General features: G+C 40.5%; 3 protein-coding genes across 7 annotated transcripts in view; 1 reads left to right on the top strand and 2 right to left on the bottom strand.

Moving 5' to 3' along the window:
* Positions 1 to 12,327, top strand: part of LOC136420605 (DNA primase small subunit-like) — a 67,582-nt gene that overhangs the window by 51,699 nt on the left and 3,556 nt on the right. The window contains exons 12-13 of one of the 5 annotated variants that reach the window (XM_066407634.1): positions 7,638 to 7,753; positions 10,981 to 11,075. In XM_066407634.1, the coding sequence (XP_066263731.1) occupies positions 7,638 to 7,753; positions 10,981 to 11,025 (161 nt within the window). In that variant the 3' untranslated portion in view covers positions 11,026 to 11,075. Of the gene's footprint in view, positions 1 to 7,637; positions 10,465 to 10,980; positions 11,076 to 12,327 lie in introns of those variants that run through there. The other 4 variants (XM_066407637.1, XR_010753265.1, XM_066407635.1 and 1 more) reach the window with 4 other exon arrangements.
* On the bottom strand, positions 919 to 2,790 carry LOC136420971 (ankyrin-1-like). The gene is made up of 2 exons (XM_066408112.1): positions 2,379 to 2,790; positions 919 to 2,330 (listed from the first exon to the last, which is right to left on the bottom strand). The coding sequence occupies exons 1-2, from the start codon at positions 2,788 to 2,790 to the stop codon at positions 1,570 to 1,572; spliced, it is 1,173 nt and encodes a 390-aa protein (XP_066264209.1). The 3' UTR covers positions 919 to 1,569.
* Positions 5,038 to 7,538, bottom strand: LOC136420970 (ankyrin-1-like). The gene is made up of 2 exons (XM_066408111.1): positions 7,481 to 7,538; positions 5,038 to 6,067 (listed from the first exon to the last, which is right to left on the bottom strand). The coding sequence occupies exons 1-2, from the start codon at positions 7,536 to 7,538 to the stop codon at positions 5,070 to 5,072; spliced, it is 1,056 nt and encodes a 351-aa protein (XP_066264208.1). The 3' UTR covers positions 5,038 to 5,069.

Below are 12,327 nucleotides of genomic sequence, written 5' to 3'. Positions count from 1 at the left end.
GGATTCTTGGATGAAGATTTTTTGAAAAGATTAATTTTTTCTTCTCTCCTATATATCTTGTAGTAAAAACAGTTCAAGCTGTGTTTGTTTTGCCAGATTAGTTGAGATCTCAGGAAACCAAGTCCTGGTAAGTCCTGTAGTAATGGGTTGGGGGCATGGGGTAATGTGAAGTTGGTCAGTCCTGTAGTAATGGAGTGGGCGGGGTGGTGAGAAATGACTTCCCCTCCCTTGTGAAGTTGGTAAGTCCTGTAGTAATGGGGTGGGCGGGGTGGTGGGAAATGACCTCCCCTCCCTTGTGAAGTTGGTAAGTCCTGTAGTAATGGAGTGGGCGGGGTGGTGGGAAATGACTTCCCCTCCCTTGTGAAGTTGGTAAGTCCTGTAGTAATGGAGTGGGCGGGGTGGTGGGAAATGACTTCCCCTCCCTAGTGAAGTTGGTAAGTCCTGTAGTAATGGGGTGGGCGGGGTAGAGGGAAATGACTTCCCCTCCCAACCAATCAAAAAGCTATTAGCAAGTCATTCCCTCTCAAGCTAGATTATATCACAACAGCTGTCCTTTCAATGCAGAATATTGGACATTGCAAAACAAAACAACACACAGGAGACTTAACTTTGAAGCTACAATAATGACTTCCTAATTAGATGAAGAATTTGACTACTTTCTGTTAATTGTAAGTCTATTGAAATGTATATGAAACCGCTCAACTTATCAGATTTTGTACTGTTGTAAAATCATGCAATCAAAATATAGTAGGTTGTATGTGAAAGGGGCCAATTTGCCTCAAAATATTGATGCAGTTGTGCAAAATGAAATAATATTTTGGGTCATTTTGGGTCAATTCAGTCTACTGTGATATCGGTAGAAACTTTGCTGCTGTGTAATTCTTCTCTACTTTCAACTGCTTTCAATCATCACATATATCCATTTCAGACTTCTTTATCTATTCTGTAGCATATCAAACAAACCAACAAATATTAGTTGAAACACAGCATCCTTAATGTTAGTGAAAGTCACATTGAACTACACTTCTCTAATGACCACCATAACTATACCACCTATCAAAATCAAATCAACTATACCACCAATATGTCTTACAACATGGTCAATTAGTAATACATGTATGTCACTCAACTCTAACAAACTTGGGATAGTATCTTAGGAAACTGCAAATCATACATACCACACTGAATCTCTGGACTTTTACATGTGATTTAAGTCTGCTCTGAACTACATTTAGTAAGTACTTACTGACAAATCTAATAGTATACATGCATGTACATGTTTACATATTTCACAACACAGTACAATCATTTTGTATTTGACTTGTTTTCTTTGAAGCACACTGATTCTTATTGAGCTTTTCCATCTTTTCATTGTCTATTACACTATTCACCAGACTCTACAACACAGAAAATACATATTATATTTCACCATGTCTTCTAATGTAGATGTACCTATAATAAATTATTATTGACACTTTTCTAAAAGGTTGGGTATTCTACAAGAAATTATGCTTAGATGCTACTATTGGGTGCGATGTGCATTCCAGTTTTTTTTATTTCATTTTTGTTTCATTTCTTCTCATTACCATCTTCATCCTTGATGACCAACTTTTCAAACCCTCCCACTGCTCCTCCTTCTTCAGAGATGTCTTCCACAAGTGTTTCTTCCTGCTGGGATGCTGCATTGTCTTCTGCTTCCTCCACACTCGGCAAATCCCTTTTGGGTCTTCCTCCATGCACTGCGTCAATTTCTGCCCTTGCAACCAAATAGTCAACAATTTCTTGCTTCTGTGTGTGTACAGCCATGTCAATTGGAGTTAGACATGTAAAAGAGGCCTCTGCACGAATGTTTGCCCCTGCCTCTACCAGCATTTGTACAATGTCAAGGTAGCCAGCTTCTGCCGCTAAGTGTAGGGGGGTTAAACCATGCTTTTGGCTGGTCAAGTCTGCACCGTTATCAATAAGCAATCTTACAACAGCAATCCAATTCACATCATCAGCCACTTGGTACTGAGCCTTTGCCTTTGCTGTAATTGCAATATGTAGAGGAGTAGCATCATCATGAGCTTTCTGATTGACGAGTGCCTGGATGCCTTCTTGTTGTATCAGAAGTTCAAGCAGCTGCGTATCAGCTTGTTTTGCAGCAATGTGAAGTGCAGTGAATCCCTCGTTGTTCGCAAGGTCTACTCTTGCACCATACTCAAGGAGCCTTCTTGTGTAGTCCAGATCCTTTGCTGTCGCAGCACAGTGAAGTGGTGTTTGACCCTTTTTGTCCTGAACGTTTACATCTGCTCCTGCCTTCAACAGTAGGTCAGCAATTTCTTGTTTCACTTGAATTTTAGACGATGAAGGTTTGTCTACATAATTTGTTGGGATACAGTGCAAAGGTGCTTTGCCGGCCTCATTTGTTACGTTAACATCAGCACCACAGTCTTGTACAAGTTTCTTGACTATTGCCAAGTTTCTATCCACAACTCCAAGTATCAGAGGGGTGACTGTTTCGGTGCCCCATAATGCATGTAATGCCTGCTGGAGTATCTCCCTCGTGGTTAGTCCATTTTGTTCTCTTGCATAATACGTTTGAATCTGTACCCTTACATTAACATCTGCACCTGCCTTTACAAGGGCACCAGCAACCACCGGGGACCCCTTAACACAGGCTTGTAGTAAAGGATTGTAGCCTCGGGCTTTACTGTTCAAGTTGACATTGGTGGTACAAAGGATTTGTTGTATTTTCTGTAGATCATTTGTAGAAATGGCATGTTTCAGCTTTTCCAGCACATTTGACATTATAAAAACTGTGATGCTCACTCAATACCAACTGTTTGCTAACTTATGCTTAGAAATCGTTCTTAGAAGCAATAGAAATCCGAAGTTGTAAGTTGAATAGATTTGGACATACAACATGTAGTAATTCTCTTACAGCAAGCAGTCCTGTTTCAGTAATGTCCCCCTTTGGATCCACTGGAACCAGTTTCTTGAATATCCAGTGCTGTTCTTTGATTCAAGTTGTCCCACGCAGGCACTGAGTTGCTCCTCAGATGTTCCAGGGTCTGTTCATCCGACAGTTTCTGATGTATTGTCTTTCCTCTGTACGTCCAGTGTCACAGCAGGTCCTGGCAAGCTTCCTATGGCCCCAGTTTTACAAGGAAAATGGCTCCTCCAACAAGGTTTTTGAAGAGTATTATGTTACTTTGGAAAGGGGTAAGGTCATGTTGCAGTTTCTATATGGAGGGTATCAAAGGGTATTACAGCTTCTCTTTGACTCATTAGCAAAAATCAAAATCAGAAATATATGCAATGTGCATTTGTAAGAAAAAATTCAACACTGTATGTACTGTATATTAATCGTTCAATTTCTTGGGTGAGGAAAATTCAAGGAACATTTTAACTTGACAATCAAAGTTTTCACCTTGAACTTGTTTTTATACATGGCCAATAATTGTAGGGCTTTTCTTAATTCAGTTTCTTATTAATGTCATCTTCACATCTTTCCTTTTCCTGGATGCTGATACTTTCTTTATCTCAGAGTTTTCAAAGAAGAAGTTGAATTCATTTTATCTGGGTTACAAATGAAGGAGGCATAAATCTTTATGGATTGATCCTAGTGCCCCCATGTATAGCCTTGTTTTCACCCCTAAATGCAGGTGGACATTACCGACAGAACAGCAGCCATTAACAATAGCGTTTTGTTTATTGAAAGGACCATGACATTGGATAGCTTTACTTTATAGATGTACTAGTGCCACCTCAGGCTTGGATCGTAGATACTGTAAATTGTGAAATTTTCGCATTGGTTTTATTTGATTTAAATCTCCTTGGTTTTGTGTTGAACTTCGCGTTATTTGAGGGTGATCAGACTTCTGAAAACAAACGCAGCACACTGCGAATTGATGCTCAGTGTTTTATATTGCATAATTTAGTACATACATGTAGCAGTGCACTGGAAGTCTGATTACTGTGTGGCCTCTGTCAGTTTACCGGACCCCAAGCTCTTTCACGTTGTAATTGTTACTCTAAGCCACTAAATAGTGGCAAACTGGCCACGAAGTATGTATAGTTAAAGTCTAAGCCCTGACAGTTACAAAGCATTGAGAGTAAAAGAGCCTGGGGGCCGGAGTAGAGACTCAAGATGCCACACTGGCTTACAGAGTATCACTACGGTTGTATCAACGCAAACTTAAAACAGTCCTTATCCTTCCTGCCCCAAATTGAGTCCCTGTGAACTTAATTGATTTACGGTATGTGCAGCAAACATTATGAATGAAATCAATAATTGAAGTGCCCTTGTATCAATAGAATTATGATTAAAGAGTGAAATGTAGTATCCCTTACTCAGTTGACAAGGATTTATGAACTTGCAATGTCCATAAAGGATTAAGCTGTCAGTGGATTTCCTTCCGGTAATTTACTGGAAATGATAGATCCAGTGCCCCCTACACCACCCCCCAACAACTACATTGTAACAACGCACACATACACACACACACACACACACACACACACACACACACACACACACACACACACACACACACACACACACACACACACACACACTTTCTCTCTCTCAGAAACACTGACACAAATCACGATTATCCAGTTACAACCCTTTTTTGTTATCCTGTATACAGAGTAACTTGAACCAACTAACAAGGTAATGTTGCTACTACATGTGCACACAGCCAAGACTTATACTTATACACACATGTACCACAAAAATGCTATTTAAACATTGTCATGTTAAATCAATCAGAATTGTCTTTATCATACTGAACCTCCTTTATAATAATGTAATATTACTTTGCTTTGAACTAATGTCATACAATTCTATACAATTGTTGATACATTACAGATTTCACAATAGCAGGTTCATATATGATCATGACCCTTCTACATTGTAGCTACATGTACATCATTTTGTCTTTTACTTTTTCTATGCATAAGTACAAGCTTGATGTTCATCTTTTTCTTATCTGAAATATTCAGGAGACTGCATTAGATATCATTTTTGGTCTTCTACTCAAGCTTAAGTTGTCAAGTGCTGCTACTGGGTGTGATATTTGTTGTCATTCCTTCTCAGTACAGCCCTCGTCCTTGATAACCAACACCTGTTCAAACCCTCCCACTGCTCCTTCTTCTTCCAACATGACTTCCACAGGTGTGTCTGTCTGCTGGGATGCTGCACTGTCTTCTTCTTCCTCCTTACTTGGTGAATCCCTCTTGGGTCTGCCTCCCTGCGCAGTGTCACTTTCAGCCCTTGCGACCAAGTAGTCAACAATGTCTTGCTTGTTTGTGTGTATGGCCATGTCGAGAGGAGTCAGACCAGTCTTTAGTGCCTCTGCATGAATGTCTGCCCCAGCCTCTACCAGCATTTTGACAACGTCTATGAATCCAGCTTCTGCTGCTAGGTGTAGAGGGGTTAAACCATGCTTTTGACTGGTCAAGTCTGCACCGTTATCAATTAAGAGTTGTACAACAGCCATTCTATCCTGACGAGCACATCTTCGTACTGATGCTTCAATTGCGAGATGTAATGGAGTAGCCCCATCATGTGCTTTTTGATTGACAGCTGTCTTGCCACTTTCTTGTTGTATGAGATGATGGCAAAGCTGTGTGTCAACTTCACGCACAGCAATGTGAAGTGGAGTATCCCCATCGTCTTTCCCGATGTCAACTCTTGCACCATTTTCCAGAAGTATCTGTGCTGAGGCTAGATCCTTCGCCATAGCAGCACAGTGAAGAGGTGTTTGCCCCTTTTTGTCCTGAATGTTTACTTCTGCTCCTGCCTTCAACAGTATCTCAGCAATTTTTTGTTTCACCTGAGTTTTAGAAGCTGAACGTTTGTCTACAGTATTTGTAGCAATACAGTGAAGAGGCGCTTTGCCGGCCTCATTTGTTACATTAACATCAGCACCACAGTCTTGTACAAGTTTCTTGACTATTTCCAATTTCCTATCCACAACTCCAAGTATCAAAGGGGTAACTGTTTTCAAGGAGCTTAATTCATCGTTAAGGGGTGATTGCAAGTTTTCAATAAGATAAAACTTAGCATTAACATTAGCTCCTGCCTTTACAAGGGCACCAACAACCACTGGGGTACTCTTAGCACATGCATATACACGTAGTAATAGATACAGGTACGGAGAGTTCAAGTTAACATTGCCTGTACATAGGATTTCTTGTATTTTCTTCAAATCATTCTGACAAATAGCCTTTTGAAGATCAGCACCAGACATGGTGGAAATTGTTGAAAATGCTCAACTTTACAACAGAGTGTAATCAAACTCAGGTACTAAGCGAGATGTACATGTACTATCAATGACAAATTGCCTACCTCTAAATATCAATCTGTATGGAGTTCAATGGCAAAAATCTCCACCTTTGGATGTGCTAATCTCAGTAAAATCCATATAGACTGGGTTGCTTGTTAGAGAAATGCCACCACATCGATCCGCACCCTGAGTTCTTGTGTTCCAGGGAACAACTTCTTGATAGAAGTCTTTTCCTGGACCCCTCTCACTGGCTCTGGGTGTCTGAAAGGTCCCAGCAACTTTCTCACGTCCCCAGTTTCACAAGGAAATGGCTGCCAACCTTGTAACATGACGTCATATCTAGTATGCAGTTTCTATGAGGTGGGTGTCAAGGGGAATTTCAGACTTCCGTTTTACCCATTTATAAACAAAGAAATTTGAACTTGCCATTGATACAATTTGTGATAGATAACTAACATATGTATACAACAATGTCTCAGACCATTTGTATGTTGACAAAAGGTCAAGATTTTCGCTTGTGTTCACTGTAAAGACTGGTACTGAAAGCCACATGTATAACCTTGTTTTTCACCTTTGGGGAAGTGGTTGGACAGGTTCGACAGGTGTTACTAGTGTTTACTCATGGTGGAGATGTTGTATTCTGTACAGTATACCCTACTGACTTCTGCTGTTAGCAATATAAACATTGCTGTGTGCCATGGAGACAGTGGCCTGTATGACAGCAGGGAGAGGCACATCAAGCTAATGATTGTTAATTTTCTGCCTTATAATTACGGTCCATGAAACATTGTATATTTACATTTTTCTAGTCACAAAATTCATCAATTTGATATTGGTTTTGGTACCTTTTTATGCAGCTTGCTTTGAATGATTTTTACAAATTCTATTTGATTTTCATTCGAAAATTGTTTCTTATTTATACATTCAAAAGAGTATATTTTAGGCAAGATAGAATATTCTGTTATTGCTTGACAGAATTTTTTGCTCTCTACTTAACAGTTTTCCTCACTCTTAACACTTATCTTCCAGATAGTCAGTTTGTTTTTGACTCCTGTTCCATGATGCATGTACTAAAACTAATAAGACTGAGAATTATACAAAATCTGATTGATTTCTTGAGGTTAGACACAACTTGTCACTCCTCCACAGATTTTCCTTCTTCCTTAATGACCACCACCTGTTCAAACCCTCCCACTGTTCCTAACCTCCAAGAATCTCTGAATTCTCACAGCGACTCATCATCATCATCATCATCTTCTTCATCTTGCTCCTCACTCGGTTCTTCCCTCTTGTTCTTTTCTCTGTAGCTTTCTTGCCTTGCAGTCAGGTAGTCAATGATGTCTTGTTTCTTTCCATGTTCAGCCATGTCCAGAGGAGTCAGACCAGTGTTTGGGGTCTCAGCATGGATGTCTGCACCTGCTTCTACTAGGAGTTTGACGACATTGAACAGGCCGCCGTCTGCTGCCAGGTGCAGAGGGGTGAGATGGTCCTTTTTCACTTCCAAGTCGGCACCTTTTTCGATGAGTAATCTAACAACAGTTTCATCAAGATTACGGATCCTAGTTACAGGTTGTACCAGTTCTTTTATCACAGCATATAGGGGAGTGGTGCCATCATTTTCTGCGAGATTCACGACAGTTGAGCTATTGGCTCCGGCGTCCTGTATCAGAATCTTGCACATCTCATTGTGATATTTATGGATAGAAATGTGAAGGGGAGTCAAGCCCTTATGATTCCGTATGTCAACTCTTGCACCATGCTGAAGTAGTATTTTAGCTGTGACAAGATCACCTGTGTACGTCTGAGAGAAGTACCTGTCTACATTGGCAGTCAAGTGAAGAGGAGTCATTCCCTCACTATTCTGAATGTCAACTTTTGCTCCATGCTGAAGTAATATCTTGGCTGTGTCGACATCATTTGCCTTGGCTGCAAAGTGAAGAGGAGTCATCCCTTCACTATCTGAAATGTGGACACTTGCATGATGCTGAAGTAATATTTGGGCTATAACTACATCCTTTCCGATGGCAGCAACTTGAAGGGGGGTCTGACCCTTTTTGTCCTGCAAGTCCACGGTTGCCCCAGCTGCTAGCAGTAAGTGAGCAATCTCTTCATGTACTTCAGTTGATTCGGTTGCTGTATGTTTGAAGGGACTTCCATAATCCTTGTGGCTCTGCGCTACGTAGTGCAGTGGAGAAAACCCCTCATTATCGGTTGCGTTGACATCGGCACCACAGCGGTGAAGCAGCTTTTTAATGAGGTCCACTTTTTTCTGCATCACTGCAAGTATCAAGGCAGTTGCATTGTGCTCATAGTAATTGCCCTTATATGTATCACATGTATCGACATTTGCACCTGCTTTGACCAGAGCACAGGCAACTACAGGAGAACCAGAAACACAGGCTTTTTGTAAGTAAGTTCCTTTTACTTTGTAAGTAACTTCATAAGGTCTCCTATTTCTATACCTAGTCTCATGTACATCATGTACGTATGGCTTGTTCAGGTCAATGCGTTTAGTGGAGAGGATCTGGTGGATTTCCTTGAGATTGTTGCTAGAGATGGCATCCCATAACTGAGATGCCATTTTCAAAGATGATCTCAGTGTTATCAGTATGAGTCTGAGTAGGCTATTTTAGTGTGATACAGTTTTGAATCTAAAGATGTTCTATTTGACCTCTGTGTCAGAAGTAGGATTAATAAGCATACTAGGCCCCGTTTCTGGTCTTTGCAACTTATGGACATAAATTTGCAGCTCTCTTGGTATCCTTTTGATTCTATATCCAGACAATGGTTGTTCCAGATCCTGAAGTTGTTCCTTGGAAAATTCGACTTAAGCCAATTATATTGATGTTTGCAAAGTTTCTGACAGCCAGATATTGTGGTGCTGTTGGCAACCGTTCCTGAAAGGGGTGAAAACAGAGAGTGAGGAGACCGATACCAATTCACTCAAACAAGTGTACATGTATCTACCACTGACAGTGACTCAAAAATCACAAGCATGGCCTGTCCAGAACACGGGATATCAAAACCGGAAGTTCCACTGCAGTACTATAAGGAGTCACTAGGAGGCCCAAAATCTAATCATTCTGAGGTCTCATCAATACCTACATGAAATATCAAGACAATCCAGGCATTCTCAAGTTACTGTGTTCACAGACAGACAGACAGACACAAGCACGCACCCAAAAACATTTGATTATTGGTGTAGGTTACTAAAATTTCACAATCTTACACAAAGTCATGTACATATCATACCCCTACAAACAAACCTCTTGAGCAGTGTCTTATTTCTGATTGCTCTCAGTGTTCCAACACTTGAACCTTACTAACATGTACATGTACACACAGCAGCATTTCTGCACCCCCAAGTTTCATTGCAGTATGACAATTATATCTTAATTTGTAGGTAAAAAAAGTCACCTGGAAGATACATGTTACATTTGACATAATCTTAATGCTAGGATGTACAAGAAAACACAACTGTGGTTGTTTTCTTTTTACCTGCAGCAATAGGTTGGACGTTGAACAGGCGGCACAGTGTTCGCTCAAGGTGCAGGGTGTCTTAAAAGGTCCCAGCAACTTTCTCACAGCTCCCCAGTTTCACAAGGAAATGGCTGCCCACCTTAAACATGACGTCATGTCTATGCAGTATCTATGAGGTGGGTGTCAAGGGGAATTTCAGACTTCCATTTTACCTATTTGTAAACATAGAAATTTCAACTTGCCATTGATACAGCTGATAAATCTATATGTTTATGTAATGTCTCTCCAGTTGTATAGAAAAAGTCAAGATTTTTGCTAATGTTCACTGTAAAGACCGGTACTGAAAGCCACATGTGTAACCTTGTTTTTCACCTGTGGGGAAGTGGACAGTTTCGACAGGTGTTACTAGTGTTTGCTCAAGGTGGAGATGTTGTATTATGTATACAGTTTAACATTGATCCTACTGACTTCTGCTGTCAGCAATACAAACATTCACATTTGGTGCATGTACATTGAGATCGGCATGTATAGCAATAGGGAGTCAGGTCCATTAAATCTAATAGCTACATGATTGTAGTAATTGGTAACCATAAGGTTGATATACCACAGTGCAAGATTTTGAAATCTAGATTCATGACTGTTAAACTTTGGTACCAGACAGGGAGTCAAAAGTCATCAATCTGAACATACTTTTTGTACCTTATTATGCAGCTTGTTTTAAATGATTGTTTTTTTAAATTTCCATCTTATTTTCATTAGGACAGTATTTCTTATGTTCATATTCAAAAGAGTGTATTTAGGCAAGATGGAATATTCTGTTATTGCTTGACAGTATTTTTTGCTTTCTACTAAATACATTTCCTCACTCTTAACACTAATCTTCCAGCTTGTCAGTTTGTTTTTGACTCCTGTTCCATGATACATGTTAACTAATAAAGTTAAGAATTATACAGAATCTGATTGATTTCTTGAGGCCGCTGTTGGACAAAAAATTGTCACTCCTCAATAGATTTTCCTTCTTCCTTGATGACCACCACCTGTTCAAACCCTCCCACTGCTCCTCCAAGAATCTCTTCCACAGGTGTGTCTGTCTGCTGTGTCTCCTCTTCTTCTTCCTCTTGTTCAACACTTGACTCTTCTCGTTTGTTCTTTTCCCTTTCACAAGTGTCACCTTCTTGCCTCGCTGTCAGATAGTCAACAATATTTTGCATGTTCTCATGTTCAGCCATGTCCAGAGGAGTCAGACCAGTGTTTGGGGTCTCAGCATTGATGTCTGCACCTGCTTCTACTAGGACCTTGACAGTGTTTAAAAGACCGCCATGTGCTGCTAGATGCAGAGGAGTGAGACCATACTTCTGAGCCGTCAAGTCTGCCCCCTTTTCAATGAATAGTTTTAAGACTGTTATGCCGTTGTTTTCACACCAAACCATTGCCTCTATCAGTTTATGAAGAGAAGTGGCACCATCTTCCGCTGCAAGGTTCACAACAGTTGAGCTATCGGCTCCAGAGAGCAAAATCTCACACATCTCACCATGACAACTTGTGGCAGAAATGTGAAGAGGAGTCAAGCCATCTTTATTTGGGATGTCGACTCTTGCACGATGCTGAAGTAAGAGCTGAGCTGTTCCAACATCCTTTGTCAGTGCAGCATGGTAAAGTGGAGTTTGTCCATCTTTGTCTGTTGGGTCAACTGCTGCCCCAGCTGTTAATAGCAAGCTGGCAATTTTCCCCAAGTCTCCTTCTTCAGAATCTTTAGATTCAGTTCTTGAACAGTTGATTTTTTTATACTTCCTCAAGTGAAGATGTAGTCCATACCATTTGGATGCATGTACAATTAAGTGCAGTGGAGCTAACTCCTCATCATTCCTTGCATTGACATCAGCCCCACAGCGGTAAAGCAACTTTTTCACAAGATCCACATTCCTTTGTATTACGGCAAGTATTAAAGGAGTGGAATTGTACTGTCTGCTATAGATCTGTCGTCCAGTACCTTTATCTATATACTGTTTTGCCATCACGTTACCACTATCATTGACATTTGCCCCTGCCTTGACCAAAGCACTGACAAGAACTGTCGAACTAACAAGGCAGGCATGTAGCAGGTATGTAGTACTTTCAGTTTCTGTTCGTGTAAAAATTTGATTGTAACGTTCACGATAGGACCTGTGAACATTTACTCCGTATGGTTCATTCAGGTCAATGTTGCCTCCAGAGAACAAAAGTTTCTGAACTTCTTGTAGATCATTGCACGATACTGCATTCCAAAGTTGTTCACGTAGAGAAACAATGGCGGCCATTTTCGATTCCATACAATGTAATGTGTTAGTCTGCTTCAGAAGTATCTGTTACATGTATGTTCATTTGCATTCCATTGATTACGCAGCAGTATCGCCTCCGTCTGTATGCTGTACATGTAGTTGCTTGCCTCTCTGCATCATGTAGCTTGATTACTGTATGTCAGACTGGGTTTTAGGAATGTCTAGTTGTCTACATTGCCTCTTCTTTCTTGATCCAGAATACTGTTGACCCCTTCAGGATTAAAGTTAGCGACAGCCAATGTTTTAAAGTCTGC

The sequence above is a fragment of the Branchiostoma lanceolatum genome, chromosome 15 (assembly GCF_035083965.1).
Source record: "Branchiostoma lanceolatum isolate klBraLanc5 chromosome 15, klBraLanc5.hap2, whole genome shotgun sequence".
NCBI lineage: Eukaryota > Metazoa > Chordata > Leptocardii > Amphioxiformes > Branchiostomatidae > Branchiostoma > Branchiostoma lanceolatum.
Note: the sequence above shows the minus strand (reverse complement) of the source record. Positions and strands in the feature narration are given on the sequence as shown.

What these genes read in the sequence shown, in the direction of transcription:
- LOC136420971 (XM_066408112.1), bottom strand. Translation starts at nt 2,790, where the DNA reads ATGTCAAATGTGCTGGAAAAGCTGAAACATGCCATTTCTACAAATGAT. An exon ending in CGGCAAAGCACCTTTGCACT is followed by an intron (nt 2,331 to 2,378) that starts GTATCCCAACAA and finishes CTAAAATTCAAG; the next exon opens with TGAAACAAGAAATTGCTGAC.
- LOC136420970 (XM_066408111.1), bottom strand. Translation starts at nt 7,538, where the DNA reads ATGAAGAAGATGATGATGATGATGATGAGTCGCTGTGAGAATTCAGAG. An exon ending in GAATTCAGAGATTCTTGGAG is followed by an intron (nt 6,068 to 7,480) that starts GTTAGGAACAGT and finishes TTGTAAAGGCAG; the next exon opens with GAGCTAATGTTAATGCTAAG.